The sequence below is a fragment of the Ostrinia furnacalis genome, unplaced genomic scaffold (assembly GCF_004193835.3).
Source record: "Ostrinia furnacalis isolate ACB-3 unplaced genomic scaffold, ASM419383v2 OfSCF3304, whole genome shotgun sequence".
In the NCBI taxonomy this organism is placed as follows: domain Eukaryota; kingdom Metazoa; phylum Arthropoda; class Insecta; order Lepidoptera; family Crambidae; genus Ostrinia; species Ostrinia furnacalis.
The window spans coordinates 200623-221518 of NW_021133543.1; the positions used below are offsets into that span (position 1 = coordinate 200623).

The 20896-nt window shown below is 35.2% G+C and overlaps 2 protein-coding genes across 2 annotated transcripts in view; both read right to left on the reverse strand.

Annotated features, from left to right (window-relative positions):
• The window catches only part of LOC114357641 (uncharacterized), a 46857-nt gene extending 40691 nt beyond the window's left edge, over positions 1 to 6166 (reverse strand). The window contains exon 1 of the mRNA XM_028311358.1: positions 5994 to 6166. The gene's annotated coding sequence lies outside the window, so the exon portion shown is untranslated. The remainder of the gene's footprint in view (positions 1 to 5993) is intronic.
• A 976-nt stretch (positions 6167 to 7142) lies between these two features.
• Positions 7143 to 11214, reverse strand: LOC114357639 (uncharacterized). Its single transcript, XM_028311355.1, has 3 exons — positions 11068 to 11214; positions 8249 to 8437; positions 7143 to 7694 (listed from the first exon to the last, which is right to left on the reverse strand). The coding sequence occupies exons 1-3, from the start codon at positions 11108 to 11110 to the stop codon at positions 7564 to 7566; spliced, it is 363 nt and encodes a 120-aa protein (XP_028167156.1). The 5' UTR covers positions 11111 to 11214; the 3' UTR covers positions 7143 to 7563.
• Between the last annotated feature and the right edge of the window lie 9682 nt (positions 11215 to 20896).

The following is a 20896-nucleotide window of genomic DNA, read 5'->3' on the forward strand; positions in this document are numbered from 1 at the left end:
GGGTATTAGGGCAAGTGTGGTATCATTTTCGGATAATTAAAGGATGGCGAATTCATTTCTAGAACAAACTTTTTGCCTTTTCTTACAAAAAAATAGAAATATTGAGTAAAATTCACAAAAACCAAAAAGTATTTTTTTAAATAACCGTCGTTTACTTTTAAACCACTGGAGATAATCTAATAAAAAAAATATGACCTGAAAGCTACATTTATCAGGATTATAAAAATATAACATTGTATGGTACTTTTTTCGCAAAAAGTGGGTGAAAAAAATTTTTTCTTCAGGACACAGCGGTCGAATTTTGTTGCGCATNTGCTCACCAGTTGGTGCCACTGTCTTCGCTACTAGCAAGTGACAGAACCTTACTCTACAGTGGCGCTAACTGGTGAGCGCTAAAACGATAGCCCTCATTGTAATAAGGTTGTTGGTTAAACTTTTTGGCCACTTTGGGTGTCTCGAACTATTATTTTGACGCTGGCTGTACATAGATGACACATCTAGGTTGAATTGAGCAGTTCACAGCAAAACTCAAACCATCTTACTTTAACTTTAACAAACGACAAAAGTCTGTCAAATTCCACACAAAAAGCACCGGTTACGATTATAGTCAAGGTTAAAATAAGGTGCAATTTAGCCTCAGAATATGACATTGATTGATGTGATTGTTTTATGTCAACAGAGTTGTCAAATTCGTAAAAATTTGAAGCATCGATTTTGACAGCTTTTTTAATACATAGGGCACGTAGAGTCATGAAGCCTGTTGAATTTGTCAGAGGCTCGTTTTTTAAATTTTTAATAGCAAAGTATCTCAGTATTGATACAAATATGCGAGTTGGAAGTCAACAGGTTACAAAAAGGTCTCCTGATTTGAATATTAAATGCAGGTTTTACAACGTTTTTGATATGAAGTTTAAAGCGATTTTCCTTAAGCTTTGATCGTCCCAAATAAAGTCAAATAACTGCATCCTGGCATTTTAATAACATTTTAATCGTTTGACCAGTTCGCAGGATACATTATGTTTTGATAAATACAAGGTCATCTAGTATAATAAAAGTCTAGACAGTTTGAGGTAAGTTGTTTTTTAATTTTTTCTTGAATTTTTTTTATCTATTCGGCATTTAATTATTTAAAACTTATACGTACTAAAAATAGAGTATTAAGACACTTAAGCACAACTTAAGCCTGTAACGGACAAAACAAACTTAAATTTTTCATTGTTTTTGGATCTTAATTAATTTCAAAATATGGTGGGAACTATATTCCACTGCCATACAAATGGTTAACTTGCTCGCAGTTATTTTTCTTTCCTTTACTAGCTAAGTATATTTATACCGATCTTATAGATTCTTTTTTAATTGATAATTTCAATGTCATTTCAAAAACTACCTTTTAACCCTTCAGGCGCTGGTATGCTTCGAGACAATAGAAATCCATAGTTACCGCGGTCTCATGTGACTGCTTAGGGTTCCACGAGATACCAAGAAGAAAAAAACGCATTAAGAACTTCCTCTATTTTATCGAAGTCGGTTAATAACGCTGTAGTTCGTGCAAAGAGCATGATAACGATTACACATGACGTCACACGATACATCGCTGTCTGTAATGTACAAAATTAGGTACACTTATAGATTAAGTGCTTGACTCAGTCCGTGCCTGAGGTGTGAGAGCGGCATGGAGGGTGTTTTGAGACGTCAGTCAGGCTTAGCAAGCTGAATTTGCAATGTGCAGGGCATATAGTACGCAGAACTGACGGCCGATGGGGCAGCAAGTTTCTGGAGTGGAGGCCACGTAACGGAAAACGCAGTGTGCGACGTCCACCCACAAGATGGACCGCGACCTGATAAAGGTAACAGGAAGGCGCTGGATGCAAGCCGCTACCAATCGTGCGATGTGGAAGTCACTGGGGGAGGCCTATGTTCAGCAGTGGACGTCCTGTGGCTGAAATAATGATGATGATGAAACGTCAGTGAGACTTCAGAATACGCTTCAGAAAGAAAGAAAGAAAGAAAGATACATTTATTACAATGGACATCACACAAATACAGGCAATTACATAGACATGACAGTGGCACATAATAATGGAAGAAGAAAAAATAAAAACAAGAGTAAACTGAGCAGTACCCATTGACCAACAAGATGCCCACTGCAACGGGACCCCACTCAGCATATGCCGTGGCCCACGGTGACGAAGGACACGGCGCTGGTTTTCAGTGTGCCCCATATTTTGCTTTTCCATAGGGTGCTTCAGATTTGTATGTTCTGTCACGTCATAATTATGTCAATCTCACCCCTCCCGTGTGGCACACCTGAGGCACGGACTAAGTTAAGCACTAGAACTACAGTTAACTTTCTGATATTTTACTTTTTATTGCTGTCATTACACAATAATTCAAAAGGAAATAGTAAGCTTTCAGTCAAAAATCAACTTTTCTAGTACCACAGACGACAAAAAATAAACAACTAGCGGACGTGGATCCCGTTTTACTCCCTTAGGGGTAAAATTTTGCAAAATCCCGTCTTAGTGAGCACTTACGTTCTAAAAGAAACCCCATGCAAAAGAGCCTCCTAGCACTTGTAGTTTCTGAGATTTCGTTATGAGTGAGTCAGTCAATCAGTGACGTTTTGCTTTTATAGATATATCTAATTGAACTAAAAAATAAAGTAAACAGCAGAAAACAAACTACTAACGAGTCTTCTTGACAGTCAATTACTTATTTATACCTCCGAATGAGTTTGCCAACAAACTGTCGAATCTTGGCGGTGGCATAACATTGATAACGTTATCAGTGAGATAACGCGGCACGCTGCGGCCTAGCAAAGCTTGAGTCGGTTCGATAGTAAATAAATATTACTATCTACTCGACTTGTTTATAGTACAGTAGCATTGTTGTTACTAAATAGTTTCCAATAGCTTGATGCTGCCTTTCCCGAAGACTATAATCCGGGCCTTTTCAAGGCGAGAGTGAAAAGACACTTACAAGGCAGAATAATGTACCATCCTAGACTGCATCCCACTTAACATCAGGTGCGATTGTGGTCAAATACCTGCCTTGTTATGCATAAAAAAATATGTGCTATCATTTGTATGAACAAGCTACATTCTGGCACCTTTGACAACACTGACCTGTCCCATGTGACATTTTACAGGAGGGTTCCACTATCAATACTCGGTTATTACTTATTAGTTACGATTTTTGCCATGTCGGACAATACTGAATTGTCCCATATGACATTCTACAGGAGGGGCCTACTGGCGCTACTATCAATACTGGGTTATTACTTCTGTTGTCAGCTAACCCAAATCGAGTCGATCTTGAGTCTCACTCGCATTCACCTCTAGAAATCATGACTTTGCTGAATGGACCCACCACAAACAACCATGAGGAACTGGCTATTTTACCTTCAACTCCAGGAACACAAAAATCTTAACATTTTTGTTATTGGTGGTAGCTAACCTCACAGACTTAGGCTGAGTTGCACCACCTAACTTTGACCGTAACTATAACGATAACCGGTGTTTTTTGTATGGAGTTTGACAGATTTTTGACGTTTGTCAAAGTTTCAATAAGATGGTGATGGCCTTAGAACAGGCCTTACCACTAACCGAACCGAGCAGAAAATTTTGCCTGCACTGGGAATCGAACCCAAGACCTCTGAAGCAGGTTGTCTTACCATCAACCAAATAGGAATTTGCATTAAACTTTGCACAGAGTTATGTAATCTATGACCTGGAATCGAACGGAACGAAACCCAAAGAAACGAACGGTAAAATAGTGAGTCAACAAGAGAAAGTGTTGCACGTCATTGGAATTCCAGCTAAAATTCTTGATTCGAATGTTGTACAGTCATCATCCAATAGTTCGTGACACCCGAAGTACTAGCCAAAAGTTCGCAACACGTCTTTGTTATGGATTGTGTTGTCAACTTGTAGGCTGAGTTGCACCATCTTATTATAACTGTCACTATAACCGGTAAAACTCATAAAAAACTCGTGAAACTCATCGTGTTTTTGTATGGAGTTTGACAGACTTTTAACGTTAGTTAATGTTAAAGTAAGATGGTGCAACCCAGCCTTAGGGTGACATGAAGTATTTGACGCTGTACAGGCTATGGCATGTCTGTAAAAATGTACATTTTATTTTTCAACTGCCTTTTATTTAATTATTATTACTGACGGGATTGCTACCATGCATGTACCATGTAACAGAATCCCGCCAGTAATAGTAATTATGTTAGTGACCATGAAAGTTTAAAACAATATTATTGCCTTTTATTTGCTGTACTGTATTGAAACAAAAGAAGATCGTCTTATGTTTATCTTTTTGGTTAGGATCAGATGATTCGAAACACAAATTGCTGTTAAAAAAACAATTGCGAAACGTTTTTATCTTGATTGTTCATTTAATTACATAGCATTTGTTTCTATTAATCGACTTCAACAAAAGGGGTTCTTAATTCGATTGAACTTTTTTTACTTTTCTTTTTATGCCAAATCTTACTTGAATGTTGTAATAGTAAAGTTTGACGTATTTCAGGATCTACCAAAACTATATGATGCAAGATTAGAATAATACATGCGCTTCGTCTACATTGAGGCAAAAGTCATGTCATCCAATGTCATTCTTTCATACGTTTTCAATAGTGTTTGACTTTTTCAATGGGAAAAACTAACTAGCTTGAAGGCCCTTACTTGCACTTTAATATTTATCTAAGATTTATTCTAAGTATTTAAAGGGTTCAATACACTGATTTCGTGCTTCAGAGGGGGCAATAAGTCGTCGGTCCATATCAAACACTCATAGTGCTCATAAAATCTCTTGAATTTCTTCTGAGCACCAGCCCATTTTTTTATGCATAACAAGGCAGGTATTTGACCGCAATCTCACCTGTGGGATGCAGTCTAGGATGGTACATTATTGATGGTATTATTATATTTGTTCCGAAGTGGTGGTATATTTGGGACGTGTTTAACCGCCCTGGAAAGGGCCTGCTCCACTGCTGGACAAAGGCCTCCTCCAAGGTTTTCCACAATGCACGGTCCTGCGCTGCCCGCATCCAGGCTCTTCCCGCGACTTTTACCAGATCGTCGGTCCACCTAGTAGGAGGCCTGCCCACGAGGCGGGAGACATCCCATATCATGGTCCTATTCCCACTTCTCGTTCCCACCACTGCAACTCCTGTGTAGCCAGGATCTACAGCTTCTCTTCTCTGAACGATAGTCAGTTATCTATTTAATTTTATAAATGGCGGTTAACAAAATGAAGTTCATTCTTAAGTATAAACTTAGAACGCGACATAAGAAAGGTGTCCGATTTATTTATCTACTTTATCGGTCTCTACCTGTTTCTGTCACTCACACCAATGTCCAAGAGCGAGTGAAAAGGATAGATATTGAATATTATATCATTTCACATAATACAATACAATTACGATTATTTATCTTATCAATATAAGGGTATTATAGAAACGACTTATAACTGACCATTTAACAATTTTATTCAACATTTAAATTAAATTAAATAAATAATCTAGTACCTACAAAAGTGACTCTACATGAAGTAAATCCTTATGTCACATGTGTTTAGATTTTGAATTAAATGTCATAGATTTCCTATGATATTTATCTAATAAAAAATATCGTTGTTTTATCTTTTTTACGAAGATAATATGTTATCAATATCTTTCTTTATCATTGTAAATTATCTCTAATCAATTTATAAATACACATGCAAAAATCCCCTGTTTGTAATACTGAACTCATATTCGTTGTAAATTAATAGCTTTTTAATCAAATTAAAGTGAAAATTGTTTCTTACTTCAAAACAAAGGTAGAGTCATTAACAGCTGGACTGACTGACGTAGTAACAAAGGATTATAGTTTAGTGTTATTGAGTACATTTTCGTATAAATTCAGTTACCAGGTCAAATTTTAGTCTCTGGACACAGGATTGAAATCTCTCCTGCAGCGAATAAAATTAAAAATAAAACTTACAGTTATGATCCAAAGAGTACCAATCCAAATTCACTTCTGTGTAAAAACTTAATTTTCAAATCACTAACACGCACTGGCCACTAGAACGCGATTAAAAAGTTATTTATTTATTTTCAAGTTTAGAAGCGCGTGCGCAAGCGGCTGGTAACTGAAGCACTGGCCACTATCCGCCATTTGGCAAACCATTGACAGTTGCTTGCCACTATGTAGCGGTACCTGTAACCGCGGCGTTGTTATCTTCAACCTTACCGCTATGTCATTAAGGTCACACTTCCCGCTTCGAGATACCGATAGTACTTTGTCAAACTAAGTTAATGTCAATGTAATGAGGTCAGTGACGTCCTTTTTCGATGATAACTAGAAGATTGTGTGCAAGAGAGAGGTGCCTAAATTCAATTAAGACAGAGTAAGAGAGGAAATATTTAAAGAAATGCGTTGTCTGTTGTTTGGATTTTTAGGAAACAAAGCAAATGTCTGAGCGTCCCAGGTTATAGGGCTGTGGTGCAAATGTAGACTTTTGGCGGATGGCATAAGGTCGATAATATTTTCGATGTCAAAGTATTCGCGCAGTACATTCTTCTGAGAATAGTGGGGGTCTGAAAATGAAGGTCGGAGAAATTATACATATAACATTAGGTCGTAAAATAATTTGTGTTGAAATTGTTGGCAATTATTTGGTATAAGTTTAAAACCGTGATTTAAAGATATAAAATAAAAGTCAATGTTATATTAGTGATATGATAATTTTATTACCTTTAAAACATGATTAAGTAACAATGTTATAAGCATTTACATTAGCTACATTAATATTTGTATAATTTTTTTGTGATTTATCGTTAACATTTTTATTGTTTTTTTGGTTAAATAAAACTATGTAATTGACATTAAATAAAGCAAAGATATTATATTTCGGCAGATCTCACTCATCCCAACAGTGGGATGGCTTCACCACGCGGTTTCAGCGCGACTGGTAAAGTGGCCGACAAAAACTCCAATAAATTATAGTTTAATCCATATACATAGTTATAATATTTTAATTTTATTTCACTTAAACATAGTCAGTCAACCAACGCCACTCTTGTAGCAGAGTTTCGGGCGGACACTGTAGGTTTGTTGTCGACACGACAAGAAGAAGATTTTAGCCAGTTGCATAAAAATGCAAAAAAATGTTGTAAAAACTGCATGTACCTAACTATTGTATTGAATTTCTGAGTCCATTAAAAACGATTGTTTTCTTTTAGTCCACCGAATGTACTTTAATGTCTATCAGCTGTCCATTTCTTCTTTGTGATTTGTATTTTAAAATGCTTTTCATCTTTATGAAGAAATGCGACGACATTTTTTTATAAGTTAATATTATAATGTTTGTCTATTATATTTGAGAATTTTTGCTAGTTGCACTGACGACTGTACATCAGCTATTTTTCGGGTTAAATATGCTGATAGTCGTGAGCGGTTTTCTCAGCTTCACTGGGCAAAGGTGAGCATATCAGCTAAGCAATGTAGCATTTCAATATTATGTTGTAACTTTCAACTTTTCAACAAATCTTGCAACTGGCTATGTGAACATTTAGCTCAAGTGCTTGTGGAAACCAAAGCAACCTAGCATCAAATTCCTGAACACGTGTTTAAATCTAAACTTTTTTGGGGCCGCATCGCTGAAACTGGCGAAGCTGTTTTGGCTGGACTCTCGCGTGAAACCTGAAAGAAAGTGTCATCATCATCATCAGATCATATAAGGGACCAATTTGGAAAGGGATCAACACCGTATCGCCTTTTGCGCGCGGTCAACCTCGAAGCAAAAGCGTTTACGTTGCAGTGCATCCGCACTTATCCAAGTGTGCGTTGCAGTATGGAGTTTCACACAAAGAATACTGACCGCCTCGAGTTGATACGGTTACGTACGATCCCTTTCCAGGTTGATAAATGTGCTTCGTCCTTCAGTCTCCACTGCAGGAGGATGACAGTGAGAGAACGAACAATGACCTGCCATAGGGTTTTGAGTCGGTCTACGTTAAACCCGCGATAATTACCTACCTAATTTCTTTCAGTGACTGGGCCCCACCTTCAATGTTTTTATCAATAAATTAAACACCAAATCAACAAAATCTACTCTAGATTCTTGAAGTGGGCCCAGTTGCTGGAAGAAAAAATATTTAAAAATTCAGTCCAGTGACTTGGCCCGTGGACCAAGCTAAGAGTGGGCCAAGTCACTGGAAGACTTGCGATAATTACCAATGGAAGAGTGTACAGACCTGTCTCTGCTGGTTTTTTCTCCCGGGAGCGCTTTATAAAGCAAAACCCCTCGTGACCCGTCATGTGCATGGCATGGCCTGGAGGGCGGTGAGGTTGCGGTCTCACCGGCCGTCCTGGAGGCGCCGGTTCATCTCTCGGCGGTAGCAGATTGCTTGCTTCTTGATAGACGTTAGCCCAATTGACAGGACCTAAAGACAGAAGAGTTTTATCAGTTTTTTCGGAAATTATGATTATTATTTTATATTAGGTAATCACGCCAACAAAACGGTAAAATAAAATTTTGAAAAAAAAAATTTTGGGTAGCTCCCCTACATGTAAAGTGGGGATGATTTTTTTTTCATCTTCTACTCCATCATGTGGGGTATCGTTAGATAGGTCTTTATATGCTCTAAAAACTTAACTGTGGCTTGAAAAATCTGGAAAAATTCGTAATAATACTGCTTTTCATGAACTTTCAAGGAAAACTATAACGGCTAAATATGAAAAGTGACTTTAGATGAAGTAATTGCTTGCTTCTGAAATATAGTTATTGTGGTAACGACGGACAACTACGGAACCCTATACTACGCGTGGCACGACACGCACTTGGCCAATTTTTCTTTCTGATTTGAGCATTTCAAAAATAAAAAATTCGTGATCGCTCAGCGATAGAATTTTACTTTAAAATTATGAAGAATGAATTGATGATTGGTATTTTTTTATTTTGCAGTATATTAGTGTTTGGAGTCGTAAATTACAAAAAATAGATTATTCATACTGCTCAAATGATCAAACTGTATTCAAATCAAATCAAAAATAATAATATTTATTCACCAATTTGTACTATAACATAAGTAACAAATGTGTACCTTATATCAGGTAGTAGGTATCACTAAAATTAAATCATAAATTAAAATCATAAATAAAATTATTATTATGTAGTTGTAGGTTCATACCCGTAAATTATTTTGGATTGATTCATATTAACTACTAGTAAACTACTACTCATAATCTAAATACATAACTCAAAGGTGACTGACTGACTGACTGACTGACTGACATGGTGATCTATCAACGCACAGCCCAAACCACTGGACGGATCGGGCTGAAATTGGCATGCAGGTAGATGTTATGACGTAGGTATCTGCTAAGAAAGGATTTTACGAAACTCCACCCCTAAAGGGGTAAAACGGGATCCACGCGTACGAAGTCGCGGGCGGCCGCTAGTAAATCATAAATTCCATCAGGCCAATAGCTTTTTATTTTATTGATTCTGTTTTTTGAAAACTTCTATGCTTGTGTAAAACTCATCCATAAATATGCTAGCTGAGTAGTTTAGAATGAATAAAGAAAATGCAGTAAAATAAAAGCTTCTTCGTTGATGATTAAAAATGTTCACAATATTCACAGAGTAATCCTAAACTTAACGCTAACAAGAGATAGATAGATAAATAAATAAATAAATAAATAAATATCCTTGGACATTTTACACTACGCTTCTAGTCCCAAACTAAGCAAAGCTTGTACTATGGGTACCAGACAACGGATATAAACATACTTAAATACTTTTTTTTTGTAAATACATACTTATTATACATAGTAACACCCAGACCCATCACAGAAATTAAAATTTCAATATCTGCCCGGCCGGGAATCGAACCCGGGACCTCTCGGCATAGTAGATAGAATAGTTATTGACACAAAACATTTAAATAGGTACAAGAAGAGATTTAGTTTTACTTTTAGTTAACACTTCATCAACGTTTACGATAGTGGACCGTACACAATAAACTAACAGTGCAATTATTAATACATATAAAACTCTGAATAAGTTATTTATCGCAATATGATTATTATTATGTCATATCTACATATATTATATATTACACTGGACCGTAAAGATAAAGGGTTAGAAAATCTTCTATATTTTCAAAAGTAACTAACTGTATCAAACAAAGAATACTAAAAATAACTATGCACTGCATTTATTTGAAATGTATTAAAAATAAAACAATAAGAATTTTATTGAAAATAAAGGGCTTGGAGTAATTAGTCCTTATTTCACAAACCTAGATCAGGTAACTTTGACAATGTTTAAGATTTCCTAACCCACCCTTTTTCTGTGCGGTCCAGTGTACTACTGGATGGATGGATAGTAATAATAAATTGATTCGTATACTGATAATTTTATTCATTATTTAATTTCATTTAGTCATATTAGATACTCATGTTGATAACCCATTAAATAAATCTAAATCAACTGTTATTGTCACTTTAATGCACCATAACCTCAAAATGTTGACTAATTGAAACAAATTGGAACGTACCTACTAAACTAATAATAAATACACCATTATTATAATAATTCTAGACATGTAAAAATGTATGTTTCATTCATTTTCACGGTGCAAAACATAATGGAATATTGAAAATTTTCACTTATGCTCTCAACAAAGACAAATAACCTAACCTACAATTATTTGCACTATGTAAGTAATTTATGAATGTCTGCCTGTACTAACATATCATGGGGGCTTAGGACTGTCGTTCTAGCTTTTATTTTATTTTATTTATATTTGGGAAACGTACGGTAACAATATAATTTAAATTAGGTGCAGTAAAATAACATAAACCAATCAATTGGAAACACACAGTTGGGCATTCCAATTGAATTGTTGTGAAAAATATAAAGTTACATAAATTATAAGTTTTAGATCGTTTAGCTATTGATGTGATACCTAACTAAAATGGTAAAAAGTGTCGTTCCTAGAAATGACAGTCGACAATTCGAAGCCCTAACAAAAGCTCTCAAATAAATTAAAAATAAATTAAAACTCACTGCTTTCCACGTCAGGGGTCACCCCTGTTCTTCTTGCCGACATTTTCTTCTCTTCTTCCAAATTTTCTCTCCATTTAAAGAAACACACTAATCTTTTGTTATGTACGCGCGCCGTACTACTGGTGAAACAGAGTTGCGATTTAAAATGGCGAGGCTCTTATCAGCTCCGGCTCTTTATACTCTGTGTTATCATTCTATACAGGGTGTTTGTTCATTCATTCGTTCATTCGTTCGTTCAGATCCAGATCCTTCATAAGATCGACGGTCCACCTAGTCACTAGGTCCTTGTGGGAGATCTGCCCAGACATCTTGGGAGATCTGACAAGAACTTTTCTGCCCCAGCGGCCATCAGTTCTCCAAGCTGATGTACCCCGCCCACTGCCACTTGAGTTAAGGAAATAAATAATTAACACAAATTAAATGAAATATTGTCTTTGTCTTTCATCCTTCACACCCTGTATTTTGCATGATGCAATCACCATCTGCCTCTAGCTCCATAAATGGTAACAAAATCGTGACGTAGAGCGGTGCGTGCTAGCGTAAGACACACCCCTTTTTAACTTTTTAAGCAATTTTCTTTGTTTTAGATTGATCTAACTGTGGATCGAACCCTATCAATGATTTATCGCTAAATTTAAATCCTAAAGGTTACATATAGTGGGTTTTTTTTTTATTATCTCCAGCTTAGCCACAAATTTTCTTATATTTATTTGTTCTTACGAACTAATGGTACACACATTGGATTGCAGACTTGTTAGGACATGATAATATAGTGGAGAGCTCCTTAATTAATTATTTTAGTAACGTCTCAATTTTATGTAGTAGATACTGGGGTATATTCGCACAAGGACAATTTCTAAATATGAGCTATTTCTAAAAAACATTTAAATAGCCTTCGAAAACCATGTCACAAAAGTTTGATTGGAATAGATAATCTCTTTAATTTTAAAGAAACCAGTGATAATGAATAATAGACCAATTGTACGTCACAATCGCCATTGCTTGCGTGTTTTTTGTGTCATCAATTCTTTTTGTTCTTCTTCTATGGAGCTACCAATGAAGTTCATTCACACTGTAAATTTGCTCCGCCAGGTGGCGTATCATCTATCCATCCGATGCATTAATTTTGTAGATATGCTGGATTTCTAGATTTAATCCTAATCCAAATGCGTCCGTCAACTGTCAAATTTCAATATATTTTGGTCAAAATATCTACGGTTTTTAAAATGTTTTTACATTTTCATGAATTTTTAAATAATATCAAAGTGTGTGGACGCAGGCCGCTACCAACAGCATTGAGGGAGGCCTATGTTCAGCAGTAGACGTTCTATGGCTGAGATGATGATGTTGATGATGATCAAAGTGTAAATGCATCGAAAATAAAATGAAAACTGATTGAAATCAGTTGGACGGATTTGGAGTACGATTTATTAAAGAAAACCGGCAATAGTTGGACAACACTGAAGGTGTCCCCGAATCCCAGATATGACATTGTCAGGAGAGCGCTACTGTCAATACTGAGTTATTTGTTCCGATTTTCACCACGTTGGACAACACAAATGATATGAAATGATATTTACAGAAGAGCGCTACTATCAATACTGGGTGACTACTCATAGTTCCATTTTTTGCCTATTGCCTTTTCAGAATCGATTCACTTTACATTAATGTCGAACAAATTAGTTTTTCTTATTGACTTCTACCTAAATGCCACTACATTTGGGTACAGTGTTTTAATCATGGTGATCATTCCTCATATCATATCATTACAAGTGGCAATGGGCGGGGCACATAGCTCGAAGAGCGGATGGCCGCTGGGGCAGGAAAGTTCTTGAGTGGCGACCAGGAGCCGGAAGACGTAGCGTGGACCGACGATCTGGTGTGGGTCGCGGGTGGTGCCTGGATGCGAGCGGCGCAGGACCGGTCTTTGTGGAAATCCTTGGGGGAGGCCTTTGTCCAGCAGTGGACATCTTTCGGCTGAAACGAACGAACGAACGATCATTACTCGAAAATTGATTGGAGTGTCTCTGTAAGTAATTATAACTTAATATTTGTATGGTTATTCTTCTTCTTTGCTTGGCCCATATTTGGGGTTGGCCCTCCGTATCATGCATGCGTCTCCACGGGTCGGTCCTGGGTCATCTCACTGTTGACCTGGGCCTCTTTATGGTCCTTATTTACTACGGACATCCATGTGATTCGGGGTCTTCGGGTCCTCGGGGTTTAGTTTGGATGTCTAGCACTATTCTGATCATTTATATTTGTATGGTTATTATATAAATTTAATCATACAACAAACCTACTTGATGGTAGTGTCCCAGTGTAATCGTAACCACAGAATACATAATAGTAGCAACAGAAATTGCACTCCTTTGTGTAGGATCAGATGCCGACATTTTAACGGTAATAATAATAATGCAAAATATCCAACGCACATGGTGTATTCGAAATCGCACCTCACTACTACGCTCACAAGAGCGCAATTTTTTTGTGTTCAGAATTGATTTACCTCACAGCTCAAGCGTCAGGGCTGTATAAGCAAAGTAAAATAAATAAAAACTTAATTTTAAGAAGCAATTATTGTATTTACGATTGGTAAACTTTAATCTAGTGGTGTTTGTATAATCGTACCATCTCTAAAGTACCTATTAATAAACTTCAGTGTTGCGATAATTCGAAATTGGACAAACAGTTTTAAAAGGTGTAGTGTCGGAAAATAGACACGGTGAAATAATCGAACTTCCACGGGATAGGCAAGTAATATTTTCAGGTATTATAGATAATTATATCATGCATCAATATAAAGTAAGTCTAGCTGCCATTTTTCTAGGACAACAGAGAAAAAAATGTTTTCTGAAAATCATAAATTATTAAATAATTCCTAAATTACTGCAGCAATAACCATTTATTTTTACATAAAGGTAGACGTTATAGTGATAGGTAAATTTATTTACAAAATTCTGACTTAATGTAATTTTTTTAGAAAATATGCTTCTAAAACAGTTTTTTTTATAAAATCACAAAATCGAATATTTCTTCGAAACTAAACAAATACAACTACTAGTTCCTTCATCAATTGTATACATAATAGTAATATCTAACGATTGAATTAATAAAACAGGGATGTCCGCTTCTAAGGCATAATAAAAGACTGTGCGCTGTAGGTAATTATCTCGGTCGGCATAGGCGAGTGACGGAGGCCTGTCGTAACTAAAGATTGTAGTGTGTAACTGTAAGAAAGCACAGGACTTAATTGATAATATCATTGTAATAAAAACAGAAATATGTTTCATATAATTTAATAATTATTTATAACCACACCCTTACAATTTTACAAAAATGTTACTAGCTATTTTTTTCATATAGAAATTATACCTACTGTTACTTAAATAAAAACCTACTACTTAATAAATGTAAAACTTCTTACGTATAATTCGATGGCACGCAAAAGCACAAAAAGCTATGATCTGTTTGTTTATTTTGGTCCAGTCAATATCGACACAACGGCAACCATCGCAAACGTACGATTATTTTATATTTTATGTTGTTAGATTCCTTAAGAGAAGTTTGCACCCAAGTTTGCAACCCTAAAAACCATGTGATTCTACTAAGATGCGCGAAAAACTGGGAATTTTTCCCACTTTTTTCGCTTTTTGCTAACTTTGCATTTTTCCATTAAAATCAATCTTCTTCAGTGGTTTATAGTTGGGGACCACCCATAAGATTAGTAGAGCTGGACTTATTATTGAAATTTGTAATGACCGTTTTTGTGCCAAATAAATAGAAAAAGAATGTTACAATTTTAATAGATTTATTGGGGTCCTAACTCCTAAAATAACTTTGTTCAAAATTTAATTATGAGAATTGGAGCAAAAAGTGAAAATGATGCCAAAATTTCCCAGCACCATGGGAGAAATACAGGGATGTAAACTTCTCTCAAGGTGCCAACAACATTAAAAAAATATTTATACTCGTACATGCGCTTTTGCGATGATCGATGTCGATGTTGACTGGACTATTTTGTTGTCTTTAGATTATACTACAGGGTGGAATTTTGTAATACCTACCACCTGAAGGGAAAGTACTCTTGATACATAGCAAATTTTAATCAAAGAAAATACTCCTTTATTTTTTAAAAGAAATAGAACTGCATTCAAAGATTTCCAAAAATTTGCTTGCTACACCCGGGAATCGAACCCACTAAAGTATGTAAAAAATTACACACTATATTTTTATAGCATCGATCGTTAGGGTTAAGTATAAGGATGAAATCTCTCAAACAAACTTGATAAATCAAATGAAAGGAAAACCATGAAATCTTAAATTATTGTAATTATTTACAGAAAATTGTCTGGTATGGTGGTAAATTTTCGAAAATGTTTCGAAAATCTTTAAATGTAATTCTCTTTCTTTTTTAAAAAAAAGGAATGTTTTCTTTGAGTAAAATTTTCTCCCTACAGTATTAAGGGTACTTTCCCTCCAGGTGGCATTACAAAATTCCACCCTGTATAACAAAAATAGGATTTTAAAATCCTATTCTGATATTAAGATTAAGTAGTTTATACAAGTATTTTCATTTTCAGCTCGAAAGACACTAATTTGGTATTTGTAAATGTTATACGAGTAATATTCGTTTTAGTTAGATTATTTCTTAAAAAAGAAAATTTTGCACTCGCCTTACAATTATAGGCTTAATTATCACAATAAATGCTTCATATAAAAACCTATTCAGTCCGTGATTTGCATGTTACATTAATAATTTTCCAATAACTTTTTTATACATTAAAGAAAAAGCTTTTTTTACATCAATTTAAATCGTTTTAGCACCAAAAAATACCAATCGTTTATAAGATATGAATAGGTACAGTGACTAACTAAAATAAGCTCAGAAATTAAGTTAAGTATTTTATTATTACAGTCAACAACAGCACATCAGTCTATGTTACAGTCTGTTAAAATCACAATCTGTTAAAATCACATTTGACTGCAACAACAGTCAAAAATGGTTTTGACTAACGAACTTCTTTAATAAAAATACTTTAAAAATAACAACATTACACAATACAAACTAGTATTTTTCACTAATCATAATTTTGTATGAATTTCGACTGATTTTTAAAATTGTAAATAAGATGAATTCACTGTTGACTGATTTTTGCAGATTTTTGACTAACGCCTTTGGTCTAAACCACTTTTAACGGGAATATCAGTCAGAAGTGTTTTTGACCGATTTTGTGGGGTTTGACTCTGACATATACATTTTATTGTTTAATAACAAGTACAATTACATAAGATGTATAGTGTTTTCAACCGACTTCAAAAAAAGGAGGAGGTTCTCAATTCGACCCGTATGTTTTTTTTTTCTATGTTTGTTACGGATAACTCCGCCAATTATGAACCGATTTGAACAAATATTTTTTCAGCGTATAGGTAATACCTCAAGGGTGGTATACCATGATTGATACTTTTGGAGTCGGTGCAGGCAAACTTTACATGTTTTATAATCTTGGCACCGACTCCAGAAGTATTAATCATGGTATACCTACATAAATATTAATAATTCATCCTAATAAATAAGTAGGTAATTAGTAATTATTTTTCTACTTTTTAGTGTAGGTTTTTTGGAGTCGGTTTTATTTTTTTAAATGAAATTTTACTTATGCTTGGTATGCTGTCGTCTATACAATAACCACATAATTACGTTTTTACAGAATATTGGCGTGGAACTGTAGAGGTGAGTTTTTCGTCATCTCGCACGATCGTGCGACCACTGCGTGCGTTTGTAATGTATCCAGTCATAAAATCTTAAACGTTATGTAGCTGACTGTACATAGTCACCTCAGATTTTCATACTCTATGTACAGTCAGCTACATAACGTTTAAGATTTATACAGGGTGGAATTTTGTAATGCCACCTGGAGGGAAAGTACTCTTAACACTGCAGTACACGCGCCCCTTTTTTTACACGAATACACGCGCGGCCTACTCTGGTAAGCCAATTTAAAATCACTGTAACTTAGTTTATAAGCAAATTATGAATAGAATTACTATGTAAATGATAAAAGTGTTTATTATAGTTATTTTATAATCAAAGTTTCTTTATATTACTATTTGGGATCAAACATTATAAACAGATTTAAAAGTTGTAAATTTTTTGGACAAAAATTGCACTCTGAGACCAATGTTAACAAAAACAATTTGACTGAAAAAATATGATTAGTTTTTTATCTGTCATAGTATTCATGACTTTCTACTGCCTGGTACACGGTGTAAATCCATTTGTTACAAGTCTTTCATATTTTTTTTGTCGAGTGATTTCGGGCTTTTAAGTAGACCCGTAGTTTTGACGGCCAATTTTAGAAAAGTGCGCAGACTCTAGCGACCCAAGCTTTACTGGCTTACTTACAAATTTAGTAAACGAGGCTTTCCTGGAATGCCAGCTCTCTGGCGCAAGTTTTCAAAAAGTTATAGCGTAAAATGTTACCCTGGTCTACTATAGTAGTCCGCGCGTGTACTCTAGTGTTAATACTGTAGATAGAAAAATTTTCTCAAAGAAAACATTCCTTCATTTTTGAAAAGAAAGAGAACTGCTTTCAAAGATTTCCGAATTTTTTTCAACAATTCACCACCATAGCATACAATTTTCTGTAAACAATTAAAATAATTTGAGATTTCATGGTTTTCCATTCATTTAATTTATTAAGTTTGTTAGAGAGATTTCATCTTTATACTTAACCCTAACGATCGATGCAATAAAAATACAGGATGTAATTTTTAACAGATTTTTGTTGGTTCGATTCCCGGGTGTGGCAAGCATATTTTTGGAAATCTTTGAATGCAGTTCTATTTCTTTTCAAAAATAAAGGAAAGTTTTCTTTGAGTAAAATTTTCTGTCTACATTATTAAGAGTACTTTCCCTCCAGGTGGCATTTCAAAATTCCACCCTGTATATAAATAAAAATAAATTATTGATGTTCGTTAGTCTGATTAAAACTCCAGAACGGCTGGGCCGATTGAGCTGATTTTGGTTTTAAAATGTTTGTCGTAGTCCAGGGTAGGTCTAAACAGTGAGCAAATTGGGAACGTGCACGACATTAGCGCCATCTGCCAACGAAACTTTAAGGGGCATATGTCAAAAAATAAATAACAACAGCTTTCTTATTTTTATTGATTAGGGTAAATAAAATATACTTTAAAAGACAATAAGTGGTAAGTTGAATGGGATTTGATAAAAACTGTTTATGGAGAAATGGACGTCATTATAAAAACTGGTTTTGAGTGTGTAAAACACACAATAAGTTTCTAACCCCAAACTCAGCTAAAAGGGAAAAAATTGGTGCTAGCAGAGCATGTGAGGAATGTAGAAGAGCTGAGAACTAATGGCAATAGTTATTTATTGAGCCACCATCANCCCTTTTGGAAAGTGGATGTCAAGAGTTCCTTAAGGCTTTCCTCAGAGCTGGTTAGCTGGTCGTGATGTCCTTGCGTTTGTATAGAATCTTGCGTAGTAAGAGATGACGATAAACCTCCGAAACATATTTGCTCTATTTTTTATTTATTTATTTATTTAATTTTCTTTGTCTTGCACTTTCTACTTTCTTAACTAACTTTTTGTCTACACCTTAACACTCTGGATGCCTTGGTTTTATTTGTTTTTGTTAAAATATTTTATTTGTTTTTAAATCCTCCTCACCGCGGCGCTTATAAATCTTGATTTTTTTAAATAATTTTTCTTACAACCCTCCAAGCATGGTGAAGATACACAAGTTTTTTTTACACAGTTAGGCTCTGGTAGGATTTATAGCTTTTCCCAAAATATAATACACTCCCGAATGATAAGATTAGAGGTTTCAATAACATTTAATTAACTTCGCAAAATATTTTAAAAACTACTGCAAAAACTTGACGATTAACAGTAAATTTGTGCCTATTATTTGATAAATTTACGTCCCCGACTAAGAAAATACTTTTTTATTGCTTCTTAATTACACAGCCATCTTCTAAATGTCAAACAATAGGTGTTTATCACGAGATTAATTGAGAACAAATGACAAATACCGCGAATACGCACCGCTACTGCCGCGCAACATGTTTCGATGCAAGTCGGCACGGGTTATCGTACTCCAAATAAGGTAAAAATTTATTTCCGAGTGTTTTAGAGGCAAACAAACAAAACTAAGACCTATGCGTTACAAATTTAAAACTTTGAAAAATAAGGGACACCCTAATACAGGGTGTTCGTTCATTCGTTCGTTCAGATCCAGATCCAGATCCTTCATAAGATCGACGGTCCACCTAGTCACTAGGTCCTTGTGGGAGATCTGCCCAGACCTCTTGAGAGATCTGACAAGAACTTTTCTGCCATCAACTCTACAATTTGTAACCCGCCCACTGCCACTTGTGTTAAGGAAATAAATAATTAACACAAATTAAATGAAATATTGTCTTTGTCTTTCATCCTTCACACCCTGTATTTTGCATGATGCAATCACCATCTGCCTCTAGCTCCATAAATGGTAACAAAATCGTGACGTAGAGCGGTGCGTGCTAGCGTAAGACACACCCCTTTTTAACTTTTTAAGCAATTTTCTTTGTTTTAGATCGATCTAACTGTGGATCGAACCCTATCAATGATTTATCGCTAAATTTAAACTTTTCCTAAAGGATTTTAATTATGTTTATAACATATAGTGTGGAAATTAAGGGAAAACACTTGCAGACTTGTTAGGACATGACATGTAGTGGAAAGCTCCTTAATTATTTTAGTAACGTCTCAATTTTATGTAGTAGATACTGGGGTATATTCGCACAAGGACAATTTCTAAATGTGAGCTATTTCTAAAAAACATTTAAATAGCCTTCGAAAACCATGTTACAAAAGTTTGATTGGAATAGATAATCTCTTTAATTTTAAAGAAACCAGTGATAATGAATAATAGACCAATTGTACGTCACAATCGCCATTGCTTGCGTGTTTTTTTGTGTCATCAATTCTTAGTTCTTCTTCTATGGAGCTACTAATGGAGTGCATTCACACTGTAAATTTGCTCCGCCAGGTGGCGTATCATCTATCCATCCGATGCATTCATTTTGTAGATATATTTTATGCTGGATTTTTACTAATCCAAATCCGTCCGTTAACTGTCAAACAGTATGTTTTTAGTCAAAATATCTACGGTTTTTATTGTTTTAAAATTTTCATGAATTTTTAAAAATGAAATCTGATTGAAATCGGTTGGACAGATTTCGAGTAGGATTTATTAGAGAAAACCAGCAATAGTTGGACAACACCGGAATCCCAGATATGACATTGTCAGGAGGGCGCTACTATCAATACTGAGTTATTAGTTCCGATTTTTACCACGTTGGACAACACAGTACCTCTAGCATGAACAACTTTCGTCTTCGAATCGTTTGCGTATTCGACAAAATTCGATACTCAACCGAATTAAACAATAACGTGAAGACCCCGGTCTTCCTCGTCCTCGGGGTTTAGTTTTGATGTCTAGCACTGTTCTGGTCGTTTATATTTGTATGGTTACTGTACAGGGTGGAAACGATAAGTGATCTCACTCGATTGTTTCTAAACTGTTTAAGATATCCAAAAACTGGTTACTGATCCTGAAAGTGCTCTACGAGCTCTATCCAACGGTACTAATAATAGGTTACCAAATAAACTAGATCTATCCGAAAATTCAATGTTTCCGGCTTCCATACATTTAGTAAAACCACAATATTAAAAACTATACAAGATATCCAAAAACTGGTTACTGATCCTGAAAGTGCTTCACAAGCTCTATCCAACTGGTACCGTTGTAATAGGTTACAA